We start from the raw sequence: 25,594 nt of genomic DNA on the forward strand, positions 1-25,594 counted from the left end.
AGCTTTGATTTCCACATTTTACTTCCACTTTGACTGCAGTAATGTCTATTTTCATACATTTGATTCTATTCCCATTCTGCCTCTGTCCTCAAATAACCATTCTAACTTAAAAAAAAATGAAATATATTAATTCGGGATTGCCCTAACAGCTTCATATATTATTTTTGTCCCACCATCAGCTTTCCTTTTTCCTGTATAGTATGGTTTGTTGTCTTTTTTTTTTTTTCTTCACAGCAGGAACAATTGATTGCTGTCAGTATTACCACTAATTCTTAACTCTCAATGAGTCCTGGAAATGTTCACTTCAAGCATGACTTCTTGCCCTCTGTGATATGGTTTGTTTCTTTCCATACACCCTATTCCTTTTAGACATTACTTTTAGTAAATTTCTGCAGAAAACTATGTTCTTTCTTTGGGAAAATACCATATTCCTTACGCTTTCTTCTTTTCAGGCTTCCTCTGCCTTTTCATTCTTAGTTACTTTAGTTTATCATTACTACTTCTTTGAAATTCAATAGCCTTATTTACAGAATAAGTTAAATTTACTCTTTAATTTAAACTGAATCAATTATATTGGAAGCATATAGATAAAATCCTTACCAAATGAAAAAAATTCTTTTTAGCATGGTTTTTGTGGTGTTAAAAGTTCATTAAAAATGAAAACACAAATTATTTTTAATTTTAGAGTAAGTTTATCCTATTTTGGTGTTTTTGTAAGACAATACAACCGCTCCAGGCTGAAAGCATCTGCATTTGGTTTTCATCATGTTATTCTCTGAAATGAATCCCTCTAAAATCAATGATGACTGAATCAATGAATGAAAGTCAGGATGACTAATTACCAAGAAAACTGCTATTCAAAGGGATCCCAACTCAATCCCATAATTGACAAAACTCTAATTTGTTTCTATCTATTAGCAAATAAGACAGTATGGGTTTTCTTCTTACCTAAATCATCAGATAATCCAAGATGAATTTTTGAGCAAATTGTACACTTTACAGGAAGTTTACTGATTAAACCCACTTGTTAATTTTGAATTCTGAAAGTATGAAGAGTTATTTTACATATGGAAGCAGATGATGTAACATTCTTCTACTGTTATATCGGTGCATAATACAGGCAAAATATTTTAGGAGGTTAATAATAATACAGGGAAAATATTTTTGGAGATTAAATTTCAGTTTTCAATTTAACCTCTGCATTAATTCTTTGCATGCAGCTGAGGTTGGTAGAGATGGAAAATTGCTATTATCTACTAATCTGAATGAAAAATTATTTCTGTCAGTCACATTTCAGCAACTCCAAGTGATTCCCTGTGTTGATAGTCTTACTGTCAGGCAAAAATTGTATTAGTTTTAGGAACTGGAAACAGCCAGCTCCTGATTTTAGGAAATGATAACCCACCATTTGTGTCCTTGAAAACACCAGCAGAGAAAAGAGGTCTGGATGCAGAACAAAATATTTTCTTAGCAAGCAGAAATAAAACAACAATGTAATTTAATGACAGCATAAAAAGGGAGAACCTGCAGAGCTGTTATAATTTTTCCAGGCTCATGTCACGTCTGGAATGGAATGAAGGGATATTTAGGATAAAACATAATCCTGTTAAAAAAGTTTCCTCATTTGGCCACACTGACCATTTGTCCATACTGAACAATATTTAGAAACTAAAATAAGAAGCTGTCACATGGTGCATAAATTAAAGACAATCTTATAAGTCTTAGATGTTCAAGTCTGTTGCATGTTTCATAAAGCAAGGGCCTTTTATAATAAAGCTTAAATTATAAAACTGGAAAAGATTTTTTTATAAATTAACTAGTCATTCCACTTCTTAAATTAGTTCTGAAGTAAAGACATATCAAACTTGGATATTGCCATCATACTATTAAAGGTAAGGGAACGTCATTGTGTTTTTTCTAAGCTTCACCTTATGACTAAATGGCGATAAAATTCTACTCAGAACTTCTGTGGAAAGCATTCTGGGCCACAGTCCCATAGTTCATATATATGTTAAATAAAATTATTAAGCATATTTTGAAAATCTCTGTCTAATAAGGAATAAGACCTAAGAAATGGATCTGACATGACAGCTGGCATTATTTTTTCATGCCAAATTAAAGGCTTAAGTAAGGTAAAAGCAGACAGGACCTAAATATCCCTTTCTGGCTCACATACTGCACTTTGTAGGTTAGGCAAATTATTCATTCAAATGAAAAAGAACATGTAGCTGGCTGGGACACTGCAATGAAAAATGCAGCATATACTAGCCAGATCATATCCTCATGCAATCTGAGACTTTTTTTTTTGAAATAATTTTTAAAAATTATTCTTTTAATAAACAAGTCTTTCCCTCCAGACTATCTAGCTGAAAAAATTTCAGACTTATTTTTTTGCAGCCTTTTTTCTCTCTCTCTGTGCACCGAACCAGATGTTACCATTGCCATCTGACCAACATTACTGCTTATACCAGACACCAGTTTGGTTTCTAGTCCTGCAGCGAAGCACCTGCACTCCTTCTCATCCAAAAAGGCTATAAGGATAATTCTCATCTGAATGCTATGCAGAGGTGGGTGACATTCCTCTTTTTCTTCCTCTTAGAAACAATCATTCAAACTTTTTTAAGCCTAGTTTTCAAAGGCCACTATGTTTTCATAAAAAAGCCATTATTCATTTCAAGTATCATTTGTTTAAAAAAATAGTAAAAAAGGCTAGAAGTTTAGAACCAAGTCTTTCTGCAGCAAATGAGCCATTAACTTCACAAACATTGATAAAGAAAGTCTTGTTTTAATGGTTTCTCATATTACAGCTGTTTCATTCACTGGTCTGTGTCTGCAGCTCCAATAGTGTCTTTAAATGCTTCCTCCAGGACTTTCACAAAACATAGATGAAGTTAGTAAGCATTGCTATTACCTTTTATGTCTGCAGCTATGAAAATGCTTGGACATCTGCTTAATAAGTGGGCTGAGGCTCTGCTGGTACCACACCAGTCAGCACCTCACCCAGTTCCAGCGCACAACAATCCTGCACACGTTATCACCAGCTCAGTGACATCCCTCAGCAGCCAGCAAATCTCTCACCAGACAGCCATTTGCTCACCTGTGTTGCTTGATGGGCTGAGTTCCTCTGTCAGGAGACAAGGCCTCTGGGAAAGACTGAGGGCCTGAAAAACTAGACTCCATAACCTTGTGCAGAATAGGCCCCGGATGCCTGTCTGGTTTTGAATACTGTAGCAGAGAGAATAAACTTAATTAATACTCAAAAGACAAAGCACACTGTTGATGCTATTCCCTCTGAATTCATATTAGAATGGGGTAAGAAGTGCTCTAATGCAATTTTAAATCAAAATCAGGGATTGAAAGTAATACATTCATTCAGTACTGTTTACACAGCGGAAAGTACCAGTACTCATTATCCCCATTATGTTCTCCACATCAAAATGCTGATATCTGCATTAGCAGCAAAATTATGGACTGATCTGCCCATAATGATAAGGAACACTGTTTCTGTGCTTCTCCATGCAGAGACTGAGATCACAAAACACATCTCGGAGGGCAGTCAGCAACTTCTTGGGTCCTTTGGTGATTTCAGTCAAACACTGCATTCATCAGCATGTACGACGATGAAAACCAAACTGAAACAGCATTTGTGTCATCAGATAAGCATGAAAAATATTTGAATCCTATCTGCAGAGCCAGATATTTCTTCTGAACAGGTCTGAAGCTTTTGACCTGGGAGTATCTGTGCTAGTAAGAACAGTGTAAACATAATTCTTCCTGTGACAGGTGTAGGCGTAGGGCAGCCTCTGGGCACATACTGAGACACAGAGGTCTGCAAAGCAGACACCAGACATGAACAAGAACAGATTTTTTTCTTCTTGCTTTGTGATTCAACTGAAATTTCATAAAAAAAAAAAAAAAAAGAAAAAAAAAAAAAGAAGACGACGACTCTGATCCTAAATGGAGCCAGAAAGTAAAAGTATAGAAAAAGTTGGACTTGGGTTTGTAAGAAGAATTCATGTTCTTAGTGGTTACTGGGCAATATCTCAGAGATATGAGAGGATAACCCACATTTCCATTTAGGTATTAACAATACATCACTCTGCAGATTTTTTACACTGCATTACAAGGACCTGCACTAAAACTAATTGCTCTGCTTTCCTTTCTGTACTGAGATTGTATTTTCAGATACCTAGATATCCATGTTATCTTCACAATAAATCGGTATTGAGGAAGCTATTACATGATTACATATTTTATAAAGAAATACAAATTAAAGTAGTCAAAATAACAGAAAAAACTGCAGTGGTAAAAAATGCCATATTATGGCATACACAATAGCCCAAAAATTCATGGAGAAGGTAGTAAGAATTCTTTCAAAATACAGTTCTTCATAATTATTTTGTCTAACAAAAGACAAATAACTCCTTAAAAATACAGAATTATCTGATTCCCACTTATCTACAATTTTGTAGACTTCAGCAAGATAAAAAAGGAAAGTCACAGAAGATTATTCTCCTTTAAAAATGGGTTACATGTATGTTTAGTCCAGCTACTCAGACTTCTTATGACCGATTTCTGTGGATAAAGTAACAGACCTTCACACTTTTCTCCAGTGGTCTTCTCCATCTTTCTGTTGAAATATCCACATAAAAGGGGCCAAAATCACTGCTGACATACATGAAGGCAAAGGTATGAGAGCAGCAATGTGCAAAATGTTGCCGCACACATAAAGTAAACACAACTGAAGTAATAAGAAGCAGCATATTACACTCCCATTTCTTTCAGTTACCATGATCTTAGTTGTCACTTGTAAATGTTGTAGATAAAATATTCAGACAGAAGTATGACTTTTAAGGTCTGTGAAGGCTTTAAACTTTAATAGTTATCCTGCCAGCTGCAGAAATGAAACTGGCTTTGATTTGTGACCTGAATAAATCAATTTGAGCTATGTTAAGAATGGGCTGCTAGTAGAAGTTACTTCTGTTTTTTTTTCAGTTTGTTCATGAAAAAAAATTGAAGGTCTGAATGCCTTATAAGACCATGAGTATGAAGTGAATTATGAAGAGCAATTAGAGATAAGCTGTGCCTTTCACTACATCCACATTTTAGGTGGATGTGGGCTGGAGCAGTGGTACACAGAGTTTTTCCTCATCACAACTGAGGAAAACCAGGACCCCAGAAGCTGCTCTGATGCTGATTAGCAAATTGTACTGAAGATCCAACACCAAGAACCACTCTGGCACATTTTTTTCAAGGTATTTTTTGCCCCTAACCGAACATTTATGCCATTTTCAGATACACCAGCTATTACACAGTTACTGTAACAGCCATAACATTCATTACAATGAAAATATGAATCACAGTTTGAGAGTGTGAATATACAGAGAATTTGAACAACGTAATTGAACATATTTGGATGTATCACATTATTTGTACATTTTAATAGGTTTAAACACAGTTGGGTTAATCCCTCTTAAGCTTAGTTTTAAATGCCACATCCCTTCTGGAGAAAAATACCTTCATATTTTTGTGAAGAGTTTACAACAGTATCAGTTAGTGCCCCCAAAAGTATAGGATAGGAATATTCCCCAGAAATATCCCAGCAGAGCTCATCCTGCTGCTTCCACAGCTCAGTTCTCACCTGGGCTGAGCTCTGTGGAGACCTCTGACTGTTCTGAGCTCCTGAATAATCAGCCATGATGGAGAATAAGCTGTGAAACACTTTCAAAGGGCTGTTTCCAGCATCACTGAAAGCTTATCTGTATTATTCGGGGTTTTTAATGGTTTTATTGTCTTCTTGGTTAATTATCTGTGCTTGTTTGAGCAATTACTGAAAAACACTGGTGCATATGGCTAAATAAATTAAAGAATAATGATAGCTCTTAAAAAAAGTATTTTGCAAATTTTCAATTTTTCATGGTTTCATGGAGAAAATCATCTATTATGTACAATTACTGAATATTTTCACAATAAAATTCCACCCCCTGCTACTTAATGCTAAGTGAATCTGTGAAGGCAGCCTGAGCCAGGAAAGAAGCCTCTGCCACTGACCTACTGTATTACTGTGAGCATATAATTCCTCTGCTCCATGCTTTGTATTCCTCCTTCTAAAATGTAGGATTCTTGGATAACAAATGTCACTCGAATGCTACAGAAAGCTTGACACTGTTGTCCTAATGTTATGCAAATCAAAACACCCATCCCTTCCCTGGCTTTACTTAGCTCTCCCCCCTCAATGATTTTCCCAAAATAGTAAGAATAAAAGGTCCAGAAAGTCATGTGGTATTGCAAGAGAGGTGATGTGGGGATCCCATTTCAAAAACAACTGATAAGGCAGAAGGGTCAGCTTTAAATTACATTCAGAGAGGTCACCTCAAGGAGAAAAAGAGCCAGTGATATTCCTGGATGGGCTGATCTTGCACAAAAGCCCATCAGGTGGTACATTTAACATCCTTACAGCTGTTCCCATATGCTCTGTATGTTTTGTTGCCAACACTACCTCTAGACAGAGGACAATAAACTCAGGTTTGTCTATTCTGGCAGTGTTTCCTAAGTAGCCATGAGACATAGAAATGGGAAATTTGCTCTCGATCTTGGCTGATAAACCAAATCATAATTCAGGTAAAACAACAGACTAATCCTTTAAAAGATTTAAGTGTATCTGTTGCTCAATAAAATTGCAACAGAATGGTGCAATACAGTAATTGCATGTCTATCGCAGTGACTAAAAATAACTTATTTCCTACTACTATCAACAAAAAGCAACAAGACATATAAAGAGCATATTTTAGCCTCTCATTATAAGAATATCAAAAACCTGAAGCTAGTGACTGCATGCTATTAAAAACAAATGTAGTGAAAAGTGAAACCACACAGTACAGCACGAAAAGCATATTAGCCACCTCAGAAGGAAAGCGATGGGGGATTAATAGATCCACTTGGTACCACGGGAGAAGGTATTAAAAACCACAAAGGTGAAAAAGACCACTTTAAACAGCCGTGACAATTCTCAGAAACACTAAAGGAACCATATGGTTTCACCCCCCTTTTTTTTTTAACCCCATGACACATTTGTCAAGTTGTGAGAATTTAAAGAAACTCTCTACTCAAGGTGGAAAAAGAAGGTAGCAATCAGGAGCCACCTCACCTCCTCCTGCCCCTGCATGGTGTGTGAGGGTGCACCGAGGACTTGTCTGTGTAAGGAGGGGGGGAAGCTGAGAATGACAATTTTCTTCTTTTTGCTTATGAGGAGATCAAACTGCTGCAGCCCCCTGGAGCAGAGTCTTTAAATCTCTCTTGGATAGAGTATAATCTCTTTGGGAAGGGGTACATAACACTTGGAAGACCTCAGTTTCATGCACTAGGTGAAATAAATCTGAATCTCCTGTGTACCTCAAAGATCCTGAATTAAATACTGGCACATCTATCTCTTCCTGGCTGAAGAATTATAGCAAGATTACCAGTGCATTAGTCTCTAAATCCAAGAGGCTAGAAAGCCTAGTAAGAACAAACTAGCAAGAAATTAAGTGTGTTGCTGCCAGAATATTTGGAAAAAGCAGTGGACTTGAAGGAGATTCAGGAAATCCTAAGAGCTGTGTTCAAACAGTTATTTATGAATCCTGATTATAGTACACAGTATTTTTCATCTGATTTGTACGTCTACAAAAGTAATGATATTGCCATGGAGAGAAACAGACTTGTTACAGGTGAGCACAATTACCACAACGAGCAGCAGGAGTTCAGACAGAACACAACTGTCCTGACAAAATCTGACCCTTTATTTCACTTCTCAGGATCACAACTGAGCAGAGGGAGGGAGTGGAGGAGATACAATGCATTTGAGTGTGGGAAGAAGAGACTGGTCAAGCTCTTTACAGCCACAAACCACTTGAAACACTCTCTGCTATACCCTGGGTCTCGGGAAATAAGTTAAACCTCTTTCTAGAACAACACAATATTTGGAAAGATAGATGGATCCTTTACTAAATATAGCAACCTCTGAGTCAAAAGGTGATGGCTCCTTCACAATAGTCATAAAGAATAAGAATCCTTATGCAACTATTCTCAGGTCTACACAAAAGTATTCTTCTCTATAGAAGAAGAAAGAGCTGTGTGAAAAACCTGAAAGCATCACCAGGTCTATTCAAAACAGACAAGAGAAAAATACAGGAAAATCTTCTAGGGAAAGACACAAAGGTGACATAAATGGGAAAACTCTCTTGCTTGTAAGAGGAACACGTGGCGTGGGAAAAGAAACAGCTTCCAGGATTACATAAACCAAAATGCCAGACTGGGGGAGTAATCTCCAGAAAATAACTGTCTTAATTTATTTATCTATTAGCTCCTGGAAACAAAGAGAACTAAGATTTCTCCCCAGACCCCTGTGGTGGCAGCTGCAGATGGGAATGGCAGAGATCACACCCAGGCGGCAACCAACAGAAGGGAGCAGAGCCACAGGAGAGCTCTGTGCCCCACGCTGCTGCCTGGTCCTTTCCCACCCAGCAGATACACCCAGGGCAGATCTCTGGTCTCCGAGGGGGAGTCACTCAGCCATTCTGATGAAACACCTTTTCAAAGTTCTTTTTTCTGCTGCCTCACCATACCCCTGCCCTTTTTTTCTCCTCCAAGCTGCCAGGTTTTGTAAATATTTCATGAGCTGCCTGCATGAATTCCTGCACTAAAATCTTCCTAACAATAGAAACCATTATTACCCTGCACTGTTATGCTATATCCTGCACAAGGTCATTCTGTTTTTCTTCCTTAGTATCTTTGTTCCCAAAGGGAGAATGCATTAATGGCAAGGAGAAAACAGTGGCAAGCAGCCACTAGAACAAGAAAATGGTGTGTTAATTACCAGCACTGAAAATGACAGTCTGAACAGCATTAAGAACTGAAAAGCAAATTTGGATTAAAGTAATAAATATAATGGTGGCTTTCAATCCCTTATGTCCAGAATCCACAAACTGCTACTTCAGTCATTATGGCTATTGCTAGAGTAAAAGGAAAAAACTGAAATAAAGGTTGTTGATGTGTTTGTTAGCTGCTCAGGAGACATCAAACAGTTCATGGAAATGATGGGCTGACAAAATATAGCACTGAATTACCATGAGAAAAAGGCAAAGAACATTTTCTTAGTGTTAACCAAGGCTTACTTTATATGATAGAACAAAAGGATCATGAACTTTACCTATTGTTGTCATCATTACAACCCAACAACACTCCCAACAGCTTTTTTTTTTTAGGGGCTAGAAATAATATATGACTGAATGAACCGAAAGTGAAATAAAAAAATTGCAAAAGGTTCCTCAAACTGTGATTATGTCAATTTAGTGAAGCTATCTTCCTTCTTGAAATAGCATATTTTTCCTGCATTTCGAAGCATATCGTGAGTATATAAAGGAGCACCACAATGGTATTCCTACAAAACAGAACTTAAAAATGAACATGAGCAATGCTCTGACAACTTCTCTGTCACATCAGGGAAGTTCTACTTACTCTAAATTGGTTAAAAGGGCTCATACTTATCTCTTACTTAATTGGATGTAAACTAGGAGTTAGTGGGCATGAGAGTTCACTTTTGCTAAACTCCCACTATTTTGATGGAATCTGCCAAAGTCATTCCTTTGAGCAATGCTAAGATACTTTAAAAAAAAAAGGAGTTAATAATTTAGAAAGGCTTTAACACATCTGTTATATTTTCCTATTATATTGTTACCAGGATCCTTCTCAGTTCTTCCAAAGACTTCGTTCAAAGTAAGACAGTATTAATTTAGTGTGTGACCAAGGGAGAAGATGACATTTATTGGAAAATACCTTGCATCCAGGGCTAAATAAATCAGTTATCTTCAAGCTCCTTATTTCAAATATGCTCTATGCACTTCAGGATTGTGAGACTGTATTAACTTACATATAACTGCATACAGAAAATCACTAAATAAATTTCAGATTTACTTTGAACAAATGAATTTATTTCTGTTATCTAAACTGCCTTTAACTAAAGACCCAGATAAACGAGACCATCTGCATGGTCTTCCCTTGGGCACTAGTTTATATGTGTAAACTTAGTTCCAGATTTTGAATTTACTCTGAATTAGCTGTGACAAATCTCTACAATTTTTCATGCAGGTTCATTTATTATTGGAAGACCTGACATCACTTAAGATCAAGGACCCCGCTTCACCTATAACCAACATATATGAGCTACGGTATTGAAGGAAACTATATTAGTAATTTCCACTGCTAGATGCAGTGGAAAGCTCAGCAAAGTCTACTGCTACATGAACGAAATGCACCAGAATCCATTGAAACAACTTCAGAAAAAAATCCCTGCTTTCCATTAACAGGCCTGATAGAAAGCTTTTTATGAAAGAGGTGAGATTTCTTGTTCCCGTTGCTCAGATGCTAATAGCAGCATGAGGATGTGCTGCCATCAGCAGCAGGAACTCAGCCAGGCTATTAAGTGCTGTAGCTGGCAGCATTACTTACATTTTGCAGCTGGACTTGGCTTTGTGCCATACACTCCGACTTTGCCATCATGCTGGAAGCATTTAGGCTGTAGGTTTTCCTATTCTGTGTTTCTTTCAGCTGTTCATGAATTTGCTTTGTTTGTTTCCTGCAGAGGGAAATAAAATTCATGTAAGAAAGAGCTAACTTGATCTTCTACTATAGCCACGATATTTTTATAGCCGTAGTTCCCTTTGTTCAAAACTTCACTGTATTAGATGAGCCAGCTGAGCTAATTCACTAGTGTCTTATATTTCAATGCAGTGGTTGTTTTTTGGCAAGGCTTATAAGAGGGGAAAAAAAAAAAGAGCTCTTCTGTTTTAAAATATCTTCTATTCTCAGATTACCATAATAGCATGCTAGTTGTTTTAGTGCAGAATTTTGTAAGATCCTCTATCACATATTTAACAATAGCTTGCAAGTAGGTCTGAATAATAAAAAAGCATTTTGCTCTGATTTGGAAAAAAGATTTTGGCAAATGTAACAGGCATTAGCCCCTGTTGGCTATGAAAACTGATGAAGAATCAAAAATTTCTGCTAGCTGATTAGGCTTGACCTATAACCCATCCTGTACAGAGCAGCTTTTACTTACATGCTTAAACCTCAAAGAAAACCATCAGTCTGGCATCTGAGGCTGTGTAGTTGACATATTATGCTACGATTCACAATGTCAGAGCTAGGAATACCACTGGATGAATAGCTTGTATTATTCAGGAGATAACTACATTGTTAATAAAGACACTGTTTCTGCCACACTACATTGACAAACTGAGTCATTAAGTTCTGCACATGACAGAGGATATGAGACAGCAAACTTTAAATATTACTTTTATCTTCTGCAAACAGATATCTCAGCTGGGCAAAAACTGTTAGCAAAATATATTTAAGGCCTTTTTATCAGCTTTTGATAAGCTACATTGTCTTGGACTATCAGTTTTAAACAATCATGAGAAATAACTTCACAACACCAATTCTTTCCTTCCTTCCCTTCTTTCTTTTTTCTCCCCAGAAAATGCATTTCCAGCAGTGAACCTCCAACAGCCCTGAAAACCACCCACCAAGGTCAAGGACTTGCCAGCAGCAGCATCATTTTATTATGCCACCAGCAGCTTTTGGACAGCAATGGGTTCAGAGCCAAATTTCAGAAGGATGTTATTTCAGGGAATAAGAAATAAAAAAAATACAGCCTTTCTATACTGAAATTGAAGTTTAAGCAAAAAAGCTTTAGCAACATTTTGAAAAATTTCTGGTGATTTGACTGCTGAAAGCTTTGTAACATGGTCAAGTTTGACAGCATCTTACTTGAGTCAGGCCAATGAATGTGACACTGAATGATTAATAAAAGTAATTTTAACTTCTTCATAGTAGAGTTTGTGTCTACTGCAGGAAAGCATAAGAAACTAGAGGAAAATGACTTAGTTATCTTGGTTAGTTGGGGAGCCTGTGAGAAAGGACAAGTTCCCTCAATATGAAAGCAAGAGATGAAAAGTATCCCAGTTCAGACACTCAATTTTAATAGTAAAGTTTTTAATATATTAAAATAAATACGTGGAATTTCCCCTGCCTTTGAGCTCCTTAGTTTTGATTCAACATGTCAATGTAAGCAAACGCTTCCATTCATCAAACTGTAAGTGCCTGCTTAGAAGTAAGTATTTGTTATAGCATATTTTCTGAGTACAGGTCATAAACTTTAATAAATCTTGGACTCTAGACATATCTCTTAGGCTTTCTATTTACGTCCTTTTTTGAAAAAGCATGGCAAATGAAAAAGAATGAATGTACATTGTAAACATGGTACAAATATGATTGACATAATTTGAGTATAGCTAGAAACTCATAATTAGTAAAATTTACGAACAGAGGTGGGTGAGGATATAATTTCTCAAGCAAAAAAACTTCTTAAAACTTTCAAAATTCTTCCTTATCCAAAACTTCTGAAGTTAATACTGGAATAATCTAAACAGATAAATAATCTGAAGGATTATAATGTCAAATTACATTAGTCAGTTGATTCTGAAACAATCTCTTTTTAATACCTACTAATTTTTGAAACCAATGAAATTGAATAATTTACTTTGTAAAATATCAAAATGAGCTCTTTAGCTTCTAATAAAATTCCAGGGGAGATCCATAAAAGCAACTTCAGAGTTTGTATGAGTAACTATTTTCTGAACAGCTAAGTTACATACAACTGAGGAAATAAGCATATCTATTCATATATTCTACTGGAAAGCCAGCCACTTGCATGCTGGTCTTCAGAATGGTTATGGAACATCCAAGGGTTTTGAGTGGAGACTTCATATAAGGTATGAACAATGATAGTGAAACATGATCACAGCATCAGACTTTGGGAATGTCTCCAATACATAAAAAATTATTAGAATTTAATCAGGAAAATAACAAAACAATTTTGGGAACTCTAATTTGGATTTATTTAGAAAACCTGGGTTTAGAGTTGTTTCTATGTATATAAACACCTGTAAGTAAAACTGGAATATTCAGCTTCACTACTGCAATCATTAAGATTACAATTGAGATTCCTGAAGATAATTTGCTGAGAAAAACAATCTAATCATTAATTTCCTTTTATGTTCATGCAACCTAACATTAATGTTAGGTTTTTGCATATTTATTTTTTCAAACTATAGGATGCACAGCTATAAAACTAGAAACTATTAATTATTCAAAGTTACTGATTAATAAATTCATTTTATAATTTTTGTTTTCAAAACAAATGGGCCTTATGTGTTCTACTTTGGAGTTATATGGCAACGAAGTGTTGTTACTTCAGCAAGATATAAAGTCACTAGTCATTTATAAAAGTCTAAGCTGTAAAGGGCAGCCCATTACTGTACTCTTCGTCTGTTGCTAACACTTCCAGCACTTTCTTGATTAACCTAAAAGGAATAATTGGAAGGGCATAGAGTTTAATTATAGTCCTTAACTTCCTCAGATTGATTCTATTTTAAAGGACTTTTAATTCAATGGTGCATAGGGAAGTGCCTATTTCTAGCAGATGGTATTAGAGAATTGTCAGACTAAGAAACTGTGGGTCAGTGTCTTCAGGGAGGCTTTTTTCTTAACAGGTCCACTATTCAAAATTTCTGTATCTATTAGCAATATTTTATATATTTTTTATACATCAAATGAAACCCAAGGATAATCCCCCATGCAGGAGGAATGCTTTGATAACATTCAGGCACAGTCAGGATACGTATACCTGAGAAAGAAGCTCCTGAATATCTGCTGACTAAAAGCTAACACATGATAAACATTGAGGCACTTCAAATTTGTTGGGTTTTACAGCTTCAAGACACTGATCAATATTACATTTACAATACTATTTTACATGGTCTCTATGAGACCCAGTCTAGACACTTTTACTTTTTGGACAGTGCTAGATGGAGCCACAGCCAGAGCGTTAGGGATTGATTAGTATCTCACCATTACTCTACTCATATATTGTATAAGACCTCCTGACTGAACCAGAGGGGCTCATTTTCTCATAACTCTTCAAAATTCAGTTCCCAGAATCTGGCATAAGCACACTTCAACTCTTCCCTGTACTTCTCAACTATCATATTTGTAATGCATATTAAATCCCAAACCCAGCACCCCCACCTCCTCCTGAGTTATGACGCACTATTGTCCTGTGAGTCCATCTTTGAAGTGTTATTTCCACTCATTATTTTCAGTCATAGCTCTCCTCACCACCTCATCAAAGTCATGGTATTTTGAAGGCTGTTCCAGCCCAGCTCTGCACCACTCCTTACAACAGTGCCAAACCAAGGGGGACACAAGTGAATAACAGAGGGGCATTTTATTCACAGTATGCTCAGTCACTGACTGCATGTTCTTCCTACTGACAATCCTGTTCTGCCTTTTCTGAATCTCTCTTCTTCAGCAAAACCCCCGAGCCTTTCCAGGTAGATTCTCTCTCGCTCGCTCTTCTGCAGATCTAAAATGCATAATGACATTTCTAATGCAGTACAAAAATGGCTGTCTCTGCTTACAAATTACATTACAATAAAGGAGTCTGCAGAGAGGAACTGTCCTGCCTGTCTGTGCTTCCCAGCTAGCATCACTGTCATACTGGATGTCCAAAAACCAATCAAACAAAATCTCTCAAGACATTAGAACAGGTAGGAGTGTTCAGCAAAAAACCATGAACCACTCAAGTCACGCACGAACTACCCCTGCAGTCTGAGGGAAAGAAAAAGGGGGGAAAAAGACCTTTCCAATGACTCTTCCAATTTCTTTTTTTGTTCCTTTTTTTTTTCTTCCTGATAGAAATATCAATTGTAATTTATTTTACATAAAAAGCAGTCCTCATCAGATTTCCTAGCCATTAAAATAAATTCTAGAAAGGGGGATTCAGATAAGCATCCAGACTTTTAAATAGCGCAAACCTCCACGTTTTTGGTGCTCAGCCACCCTAACTAGCCTCACACAGGTACTTTTTACATTGATACGTGTTCTCTCCTTAGCTCCAGCTGGAACAGGAATGAAGGATGACAACCAAAGAGAACATACTTATAGATGCAGTGGCACTGACAAGCAGGTCAAGTAATTGCTATGAGGTTCTTGCAACTCAAATTACACACAGTACAATAAATATTATAATGTTCAGTTGGGAAGATAAAAGAATAGAGTGGAAAGTATTTCTCTTGAAAATAGTTTAGTATAGATTATTTCACCATACTTGGAAAAGTCAAAGTGCTTCTATATCACAGATACTAATGCATTCACATCAACAGTTTACAACTATTAGCTACAGGTTGCAGATATCTGCAGAGAGCTTGTTTCTTTCTGCATTTCTAACTTTACTTTTGTTCTCAGCATACAGAATAAATGGGACTTTTAGGGACATGAAATGAAATGCAAAAGGGAGATGGTATGTTTAAACTGTCATTTTCAAGAAAGGAAAGTGATTATTGCACTGATAGCAAAAGACACAAAATTATTGCTGTCAAGAAAAAAAAAAAAGAACTGGAAATGACACAATCTACTCTCTCCTGATATCAGAAAATAGGAAAAAACAACACATATTACTTTGTGTTTACTTTCTGAGGGGACTTAGCCATGGGGAACATTTCTGGCCTGACCAGAGATAACAACAGTTGAAAAAGAGGGGAGAAACTGAAGAACTGTAAAGATGTAAAAAGGACAAGAGCTAAAGAACGAGCACGCCAGACGAAGGCTCTTACTTTGTTTTGAAGTAGAACGCTGCACAAAGCATGCCCACTACGACTATGCCAAAGACGATACAGGAAATGGACAGCACCTGGCGCTGGTACACGTCCTCGCTCTCTGTGAACAGCAAAAGGGAGAATTATGAAAGCATCAGAAAACAGCACTTGCGAAAAGCGGATTTCAGCACATTGTGTTTTCGCTAATGATCGACGGATCCGAGAGGCTCGGAGGTCTGGGTCAGCCAGTTCCTCAAGGAATGGATGCTTCTCTGAACCTCTCATCTAGATAAAGGTTCATAGAGTTGTGGCCTCCTAGAGAAGTTTTAGAAAATGGCTCCAATACACAGTAAGAGATAAAAATAATGAAAATCAGGACAGTTTAATATTTTCTCTGCCCTACGTGCCATTTTTTCAGCCTTTTAAACAAAAGATTCTACCATCAATAGGATAAAGAGCCCTACAACCATGGAATTTTTCTGGCTGAAGGAAAGAACCATTAGAACTCTTGCAGTGTCCCAGGAGAGTTCAAGTTCTTTTTTAGCTACCCCAAAAATGTAATTACAATGCCTCATTCCCACATCATTCTCTGTACTTGAAGTTTATTTACAACATAAGGCAGAAAAAATTAATTCAATGAACCTGGAAAGAACCCAATGAGTACTTTGCTACAATGCATCAGATATTGCTTTGATAGAGGTCTATTTTTAAGAAACAAATTTCCTTTATAAGTCTCATAATATTCAAATTAATTTTAAAACAGGAACAGAATGAAAGTTAAAAAAAAGGAAGAAAAGCTAAGAAAATAAGGAAAACAGCAGAAAGAAGCTGATAAGCAACTGGAGATTCACAAACTCCATTACACAACAGCTTCTTAAGTGCTATTTTTTTTTTTTATTATTTCAACTACTTTTCAAGTTCAAAGTGCTAACATGCTGAACAGATTGTTAGTTTTTAAGATCAGTTTCTCCAAGTGTGCAACATACAAACCAGTGTTTTCATTCATGTATTTCAGGTGGAAAGTCTACATGTAGGATTCTCAAAGCACAGTACAAGCACTGTACACTGACAAACCTACGCTTCCTTTCTAGGTTAGAGATCTTCAATGCAGACCCACCCGTCAGGATGAACACCAGACACATATGTCAAGTAGATGGCAGTAATTCCAAGTCTGTAAGTCTCAGGTTCATGACAAATATTGTATGACAACACCAAGATGAATCTAGGCAAATAATAAAAAAAATCTATACCTAGTGGGAATGTCAGTCAAATACTATCTGGTGTTATAATGACTAAAGACTATGTACAGTATCCTAATCAGTACTAATTCTAATTTCTCAAGAAAGTATATAACAGTGCTGTTACTGAAGATTTGGAGTCTTAAATACAAGCATTTGTCTCTTGTAAGTCTCAGTCCTTTTTTTGTAAGTTATTAAAAATGAAATTGCAAGGACCAAATCTTTATTTTTTAATTCTCTACTTGCTCACCTAATGAACAATGACACAGAAGCCATTTCTAAGATACAATGTCCTCAGCTTCTGTTGACATTTTTTCCTCATTTAAATTTGAAATGTTACAAGTTGTAGTTTTACTATACTGTCTTAAAAATAAAAAGAAGCAAATAGACTTTTTATCCGTGTAAAATATAACTGAAAGGTTGTAATTAAAGAAGAAATCCTGTTCACATTGCAGTAAAACTGATTCCAGTCCAGGTTTAGACCTCATTCCTCATTGGCATGTATAAACCAGTAAATCCTCACTGGCAATGCAGCAAACGTTTGGAGGTTTAATTTCTTTTTGTTTGTTTGTTTGGTTTGATTGTTTTACTAGCTTGTGTAAACACTATCACCCACCTTCAATTTCCACTGCAACACACAAAGGACTAAGCCTACAAACTTTAAATTCATATGCTGAGGTGAGTCACACTGAAAATAATTAAGGAATTCTTCAGTTCAGCAGTTGTTAACCTGTTCTGCCCGAATACTGATTTCAGCACCTACTGCCTAAGCTACAAGTAAAACATACATAATTATGAACTTTAATTTCACTTTAACTTTCCATATAATTAAAAAAACCCCTATTTATTAAAAGAAACTCTTTTAAGTAAGGCATGCAAACAGGCTTAATTTTGCTTTTCTTTCAACATAAGACCTCATTAAATACTTTATTTTTTTTTCTTGTGCTAGGTGGTTTTTTTTTGAGAAATGGTAAGTTTAATGCAGCTATGCTCTTTTGACAGTCCTGAATAGCGATCACTGTCTTGTTAAAGATGCTTTAGAATAAGTCTTACAAAGATAAAAGCAGTTCAGAGACCAGACAATATTATCTTGCTCAAACAACTATGTGAAGATTTAAGTCTTTTGTGTAGTCAGATTAGTCCCTGTCACTACCTTTCAACCCAGGCTGATCAATACCCTCTTTCCTTTTTGTTTACTTTGTACAGTGCATATTTAAAGTAGTACTTATTGATTAACTGCATATCATTTCTTAGACACCTTTGTCCATTTTTTATATCCTTTAAATCTTTATTTATGTATTGAACTTCACCATTTTTTGTTTCAACCTCTTTAAATATAATCAGTTAGGCATTTTTCCATTCTCTAATCTTCCACACTGCCTTTATTTAAAAATCACCTTCTTATTGACAGCAATGTAATCTGCCTTTCTCTGCAAACTTTGAAGGTCTCCTCACGGTTGCCTTGATTTAACCTCACTACTGTGAGGTTTTAGCTGTGCTAAACACATGGCACAGGTGAGATCCTCTCTAGCCAAGGAGCACTGAATAGGGCCTGAATCAGGCAGATGCCTATAGCTAAGCACTGCACAGCACTTGGGCTCTCACAGAGCAGAAAGCTGTAGAAATTCAAAGTGCAGAAAAGAGAAGAATTGCAAATTCCTTCTCCTTGGCTCAAGATGTGCATCAACTTGTGCATACACATTTTTACACACTGAAATTAACTTTCCAAGGTAATTTAAAGCGTGACTGAAATTGCTAGTCTCTCTTTACTCACATATATTCATGTATTCCTTGTGAAGTACATCACCTCAACTACAGTCTATTGAAACAAATTCTCTTGGGAGAGGATTCCTCATTTAATGAGCAGCCAAGAAAATATTTCTGCTAGAAATCAAAATATTAACTGCCATGGATATTCCTGGATAATCCATTTGAGGATTAAGACTATAGAATGTGAATTCCATCAAGCATTCCAATTACAAAAAATACACAACCTATACCAAGATAAATACGACCACAGTGCTGAAAGGTAACATAGTAAACTGTTTAGATGCAGACTATTTGTTTAATAAAAATTATGGAAAGAAAGGTCTTCTCAGAGCATAAAGACAAGACAAACTCACATGGGACACAGAGCCTGCTGAAAGTTCATTGGAATGGGTTCCCATAGAAAAGTCCCTCTTCACTGTGTGTCCTGTTACATGTCTAGCCCACTGTCATTTATGCTATTGATTCTTTCCAATTTTCCACCCTGCTAAAAAATTTTCTAAGCTTATCTCACACATTGACTGCTATTATGAAACACAAAATGACTACTGGTGACCCATGGAAGGTTTTGGGTTTTTTAATTCTCTTGGCCCTTAAAATTTATTCTTACAAGCTGCACTCTATTTGCTTTATGCATATGGAAAGATCTGCTGAAGCAAAAACATACATCTTTAGAGGATTAAAAAGTGTAAGATAGACACATTCTTATGATTGTTATTTCTAAAGCATATGGTAGGGTTTTTTTTGTGCACAGAAGCTGAAATCTGCCTCTTCTTTGTGACTTTATTATAAAAGTAAGAATGCTGGTATACAAGGTCCTTCTAATCATATTATTGAGAAAAAAATAATTTAGTTAATTAAAACAGATTATTTTAGGCTTTGTTAGGACTTAAATCCACAGTATCATTGCCAGACATAATCACTGGATCCTCCAAGCTCTATTGTGTGTTTTGAGTTGAAATATCTTTGAAAGGGATTTCAAATACGAAGAACAGCATGTGGCCTACGCAAAACAATAACAAAACAAAAATAGTAACTTTGCCCCTTCTGTTTATTTCAATGGCTATTGAATAAAATCTCAATATGGTCACAAGCATCACAGAGAATGATTACTGACTATTCAAACCAAGCCAACTGAGAAATTATGATGTTTACCATACAAATGCATCATTTAACCTTTGCTCTATAAAGAAAAAATAAACTCTAAAAATGAATAAATGTCCAGATTAATTCTTATGCTGAAGGTTTTACTCACAGCCCCAAAAGCATAAATTCTAACAGCATTCAGCATCTCCTTACCTTCCTCATTCCCTCCCCCTAAGAGGACCCACTGCATTGCTGCCAAGTAACAATATGCTATAAAATAAATATGGAAAGCCCTGTATCTTGTCATTGGTATTCACAAAAACCAACAGCTTTCCATGTGCTTTCTCCCATTGATAAATGTCAATGAAAACTTTATGAAAAAAATTCTATGACTTATTTTTCAGCAGAAAATTTAAAGATAATGTTCTTCACCTTTTTCTTGATCCCTGCCACAGATGAGTCAACAGAGGAAGCATGGCCTAATGGACAGAACATAAAAACAGCTTTTCTTCAACAAATTACAAGACAGAATGCAGGGAGGGTTTGGGGTTTTTCTTTGTCCCCATGCAAAAATTGAACCACGTAGGTGCAGCAAAGTGGGCACTGTGACTTCACTGCCATGCTTTATTCATTTCCCTTCATTCTCTGCCAATGCCTTTCCTCAGCATGTCACGTGGTACTGGAATGCCCTGCAGAGCCAGAACCTCACTTCTGAAGTGAACCTCAATAGTATAATTTGACACTTAAACCCTAATTTGTGTCCTGCACCCTCAAAGTCCCATATACAAACAGCGGAGGAGGCCTACATGGAAACCTCATACACAACATCAAGATTTCCAATAAAATATGGATCCCCGTCAGTTAAAAGGCAAGAGAGTTGTTAAAGCATATTTCTCAATATACTTAAGATTTATGTGTGACAAGTACTGAACTATATACAGCATTCTAAATTTAATTCATGAGGAGAATAAAAAAAGCCTGCCTGTTCCACAAAATCTGTGATTGCCTCACCATCAGACATTCAACTCTCCCAAGAGTTTTCTGTTCTTTCACTTGCAAAAGCCTACTGTACAGATTCTCTGCCATATGCTGTAGCTTGTGCTAAGGCAGAACAAAACAGCTGAAATGCTGCAAGACAGAGTTCACAAATTTCTTCTTTGACCTTGGGTAAGTCAAGACCCTTGTTCTTTCTGTAACCAAAAGGATATTGCCTCTTCCATTTCAGTGATTAACATGATAAAATGGAATATAAACTTATTAACCTCTAAAGGAATGAAGTCCTTGCAAATACATGAAATAGATAAACCCATCTAAGATAATTATATTTCAACATCTTTAAGAGCATATGGATCACTTCACATAAAATACCATGTTTTATTCTAATTCTCAGCTATTTTTATTAGACACTGAGTTCTATTCCAAAGACTTTTTTCTGTCTGGGTAGAATTTCCCTTTTAAAAGGGACTCAAGACACTTAGGTTAACAGATCAGAAGAGGAAGTTTGTATCTGTTATCATTTACGGAAAGGACAGAGTCAAGGTTAATTGCACAGATTCCCATTTCAAACTGGAATCAGAGCAAGCTGACTTATGCTGGCAGAAGTTCATAAAGCATTTCATAGTTTTGACAGTGATTCTGTCTTGGGAAGAACCGTTCGGTAATTCTGATTGTAACAAAGATGAACAAAATACATTTTCCTCTGCTAGTGGAATGTCCACAGCAGAAGGATCTTTATGAAAGCAAAGTGAAATAGATGTAGCCCATTATATATTACAATTGCACAACATTATACATTGTTTGACTACTGGTATTCAACACTAGTGAGATCATTTTCTGTGTACACATAAGGCAGACAAGAAAGGGATGAGTGTTCAACCTGCCTGACTGACCTATTTTAAGTACTTAATTCTACGACATTAATGCTGCATTGGCACTAGTTTTGCATGAAATATTAAAAATGAAGCAATGAATTAAGTATAATGTTATAGACTCATGATGAAAAGGTATACATAGGTATGTGTTGTGAACCTGAGTTTGAGCTCTCAATTTTAGGTTGGTGAGTGAAAGGTGAAGTCTCAATCAAAAGTAATGAACAAACATCTCCTGAAATAAAATGAGCCAAACACTGAAGAGTTATCTGGGAAAAAAAAGAAAAAAAAAAAAAGAAAAAAGAGAGGCTAACCTTACACAGGAATATCTAGCGTTGTCTATGGTTACAGCAGTGTCAATATTCTTAGTAACTGCAACTTGTTATAAAGTGAAAATTTGATAAACACTTTTAAACAGTGAGATCTTAATTCTGAAGGTAACTTACTTTTAACTTGGGTGTCCTAAGAAACAATCATTTTCTTTTATCTGCAGGGAACTTGGGGACTTGCCTCACCTACAAAGCAGAACTCAAATCTAACAAACTCTCAAAGCCATATTTAAGTACATTCATTGCAACATATTCATTAAATCTTAGGCTTGAAATAGCTCTATAGAAAGCTAAGGGAAGAGAAGTAGCTTTTTCCTTTTGAGAAAACTTCTTGTTAGAAGTGTTTTTGTGTTGACAATTTATAAGTAAGACAATCCAATTCTATTACAAACCTTATCTATTTTCATTCTACTTCTAAGATGGATAAGATCAGTCATTTACCAGCAAAATTCATGACCTAAGTCTCATCAGTCCTCTGTGTGTGGGTGCTAATTTTCCTTGCCAAAAGGTTCAGTTTTAGAATTATTATAGCAATTCTAAGATTCTCTAAGACCTTCTACTGTTGCAAAAATAAACTCAGTAAGCTAACCTGTACTACATTCCTATTATATTCTAATAAGAATTAAAATTACATATGAACCTTTCATCTTAATAATTTTTGATACCATCTAAATATAAAAGTTTTAACCCTAACTTTTTTAATTATGAGAGAAAGACAAGTATAAAGGCCAGTTCTCCTCCCTCCTCAAACTTAATTTACAGTCTGGATCTAGGAGAAAAATTTATTTGGTTAATAAAGGCTGACAGCTAAAGTTCTATGGTGATATTTTAGACAATGAGCACAGTGAAAAAACCTTATGATAAAAAGGGTAAAGCTGTCTAAAACTGTGATCTTCTGGCTGTAATCTTCCTGCCTGATGGCTGCCTGCACTTTTGCTGACATGTGAAAGGGATGAGCAGCTAAGGAACAGCCCTCTAAGGAACAATACTCCCACGGGAGAGATACTTGATAGCTGGTGGAGAGAAAAAGAACCTACTAAAAGATCGGAAACATTTCAATTCTATTTTACATTTGACCACTGCTGAGGACATTTGTACTAAAATGCATCAGGACACTGAAGAATTAGTATCATGGTAGTATGATGTGAAATTATGGGCAGAACAGCTAGACCTAAACAACATGAACTCTTGCTCTAATCTCATGTGAAAGCTTACAGATTTGAGATACAAAGCTAAAGATTTGCGGAAGCTTTTCCTGCACAATAAGGACTGCACGTGGCCCTATATGCTGTGGAATTCCTGCAATAGAGAAGAGAAAGGAACAGCTCTTGGCAGGAAAGAGCAGGGAAGCAGCAGGCATTTTCAAATAAACTGTTTCCCTTTTCCCAAAAAGACATGTCATGTCTGAAATGGAGGGGGGCTGGGACCCTGCAGAGCATCTATTTTTTTTTTTGTCATCTCCTATTGTTCGGTGTAGAAGGGCACTGACCAACAATGATACTTTTGTCACCAAGCCAAACACACCCAACTCAGTTATAACTCCATCAGCCATCAGCATTTAGTCTCAGAAGAAGTATAGTAGTTACTGGTTTCTGCACACAGAGAGCTCTGCCTTTGCTACCACAATTGAAACTGAAAAAGAGATTGAGAAGAGCAAGAGGAATTAGACACCAGTCAACAGGAAGAGCCAAACCTTTACGGGGCAATGAAGCAGAACAATTCGGCCCCTTATTCTTCGACTGAGAAGAAACTTTAGAGCCCAGTATCCCCTCTCTGCACGCTTTTGCTTTGTGTGTATTCACGTTGTGCAAGAGAGAACCCCCATGTCAATGCTGTGCGAGTGCTTTTCCTGGCATGGGGGATGGCATGACAGGCCAGAGAATCCACCAGGAACGGGACAGCACCAGCTGCAGTGACTCATGCAGCCACTGGAAAATGAATGGCAGTGGAGAGGTACCAAAGAAGCCAACTGCAAAAATACACTGAAAGAAAATTCCAGTGGAACAGTGGGAGGGTTTTAAACCTTTTCAGTGCTCAGCAAGTTTAGGTGGTACAAAGACTCTTTACAGCACCACTGCTTGCTAGCACCTCAGTACTGAACCAACAGCTAAAACTAACAGCTACTTGTCTTGGTTTTGTCTGAGACAGAGTTAATTTTCTTCCTAGTAGCTGGTACAGTGCTGTAGTTTGGATTCAGTATGAGAACAATGTCAATAACACTCTGATGCTGTAGTTGTTGCTAAGTAGTCAACAACACTACTGAAATAACAGTTAAACCTCCTCTGTGTAAGGTACTGAAACCTCCTAGATAAATACCTAAAACTTCATCTACTTGATCTACCATCAAGCCTTATTCTTTATGTCACTTCTGCTTACTGAGTATCACAGCTCCAAGTACCTCCAGCTTCTACTGCAGGTCCAAAGGATGCAAAATTCAGCCCCTTAAAACGAGGTCTTTCACCATCAAACCACAGTCAGTGACAGGACCATATTAAGTCAGCAGACAAGGAGGGCATGCAATATGCTAATCATTTAGTTTCATAGCCAAACACCAACTTAAGGGAGTCTGCACAGTTCCAGCCACCTTTGTGTTGACAGCACTGCTGACAGTTCTCATGTAATGTCTTTGAAGCCTTTTGAATCCTAGGTAAGAAAATTCACATAGTTTAATATATTATGAAGTCTGAATGTAACCTACTGGTCTTCCACTGAACAAAGACACATGCAATATTTTCTGCGTTCTACAGAAAAAAACTCAGAGTCTTTCACAGAAACACAAAAAGCTTCAAAGTATAAATCACAAAAGCTTCAAGACTGGCAAATATTACAAAAAATTACTGCGATTTTTTTTTTTTAAAAATTAAATAACATTATTTTCCAGAAGGATTTTGTTTTGGTGGGTTTTTTCCCCAGTCATTATGTTTCCACATGTATTCTTCCATTTCTGCAAAATCGATGCTGGGCTGAGCTTTCCAGCTCTCCCGAGGCCCTTGTTCAACCAAACGTTGTGCTGGTAAACAGAGGAAGCAGAGGGAAGGACATTTGGACACAAACTGCACGAGTTATTGCAGAGTTTATTAAGGTTTCTGAGGATGTAGATATATATAAACGGACTAATCCAAAGACCATTAAGTGGAATAGGCAATGGATAAGTGACATAATTGTTCTATATGTAACTCCATAAAGACAGTTTCTGAGGAGTTTATTACATAAAATATTATGGTATTATAAAGCAATAGCATTCTTTAATTTTGCCTTAGTAATTCCTTAGCTGATGAGGGTTGTTACTCCTAAGATCCTAAGCATCACTAACATGTAATGTAATATCATCTTAATTTCCCAGCTGATACTTTATTTGATCTCAGAGCTTGCATTGCTATTATCAACAAAGCCCTGTCACTGGAAATTCTCCCTATATCTCGCTCACTCGCTGATATTGAACATTCCATTCAAATCTCAAGCTAACAGCAAAGCTGTCAAAGTGCATTTGACAGTTACTGTTGATGGCTACATCGTCAGGAGCTCACAGCAAGTCAAGCAATATCATAATTAAGTGCCATCTCTTTGACTGCTGCTGTTTTAACCAGGGTGCATTTATAGATTTTTTTACAGAA

General features: G+C 36.6%; 1 protein-coding gene across 4 annotated transcripts in view; it reads right to left on the reverse strand.

Moving 5' to 3' along the window:
- The window catches only part of NRG3 (neuregulin 3), a 376,165-nt gene that overhangs the window by 20,763 nt on the left and 329,808 nt on the right, over positions 1-25,594 (reverse strand). For all 4 annotated transcript variants that reach the window (XR_010432258.1, XM_064662521.1, XM_064662520.1 and 1 more), the window contains exons 5-7: positions 15,711-15,813; positions 10,486-10,612; positions 3,098-3,225 (exon numbers count right to left, since the gene is read on the reverse strand). Coding sequence is in view for 3 of the 4 variants with exons in the window: in XM_064662521.1 (XP_064518591.1) it covers positions 3,098-3,225; positions 10,486-10,612; positions 15,711-15,813 (358 nt within the window). In the remaining variant the exon portion in view is untranslated. The remainder of the gene's footprint in view (positions 1-3,097; positions 3,226-10,485; positions 10,613-15,710; positions 15,814-25,594) is intronic.

The sequence above is a fragment of the Pseudopipra pipra genome, chromosome 8, assembly GCF_036250125.1.
Source record: "Pseudopipra pipra isolate bDixPip1 chromosome 8, bDixPip1.hap1, whole genome shotgun sequence".
Taxonomy (NCBI): Eukaryota; Metazoa; Chordata; class Aves; order Passeriformes; family Pipridae; genus Pseudopipra; species Pseudopipra pipra.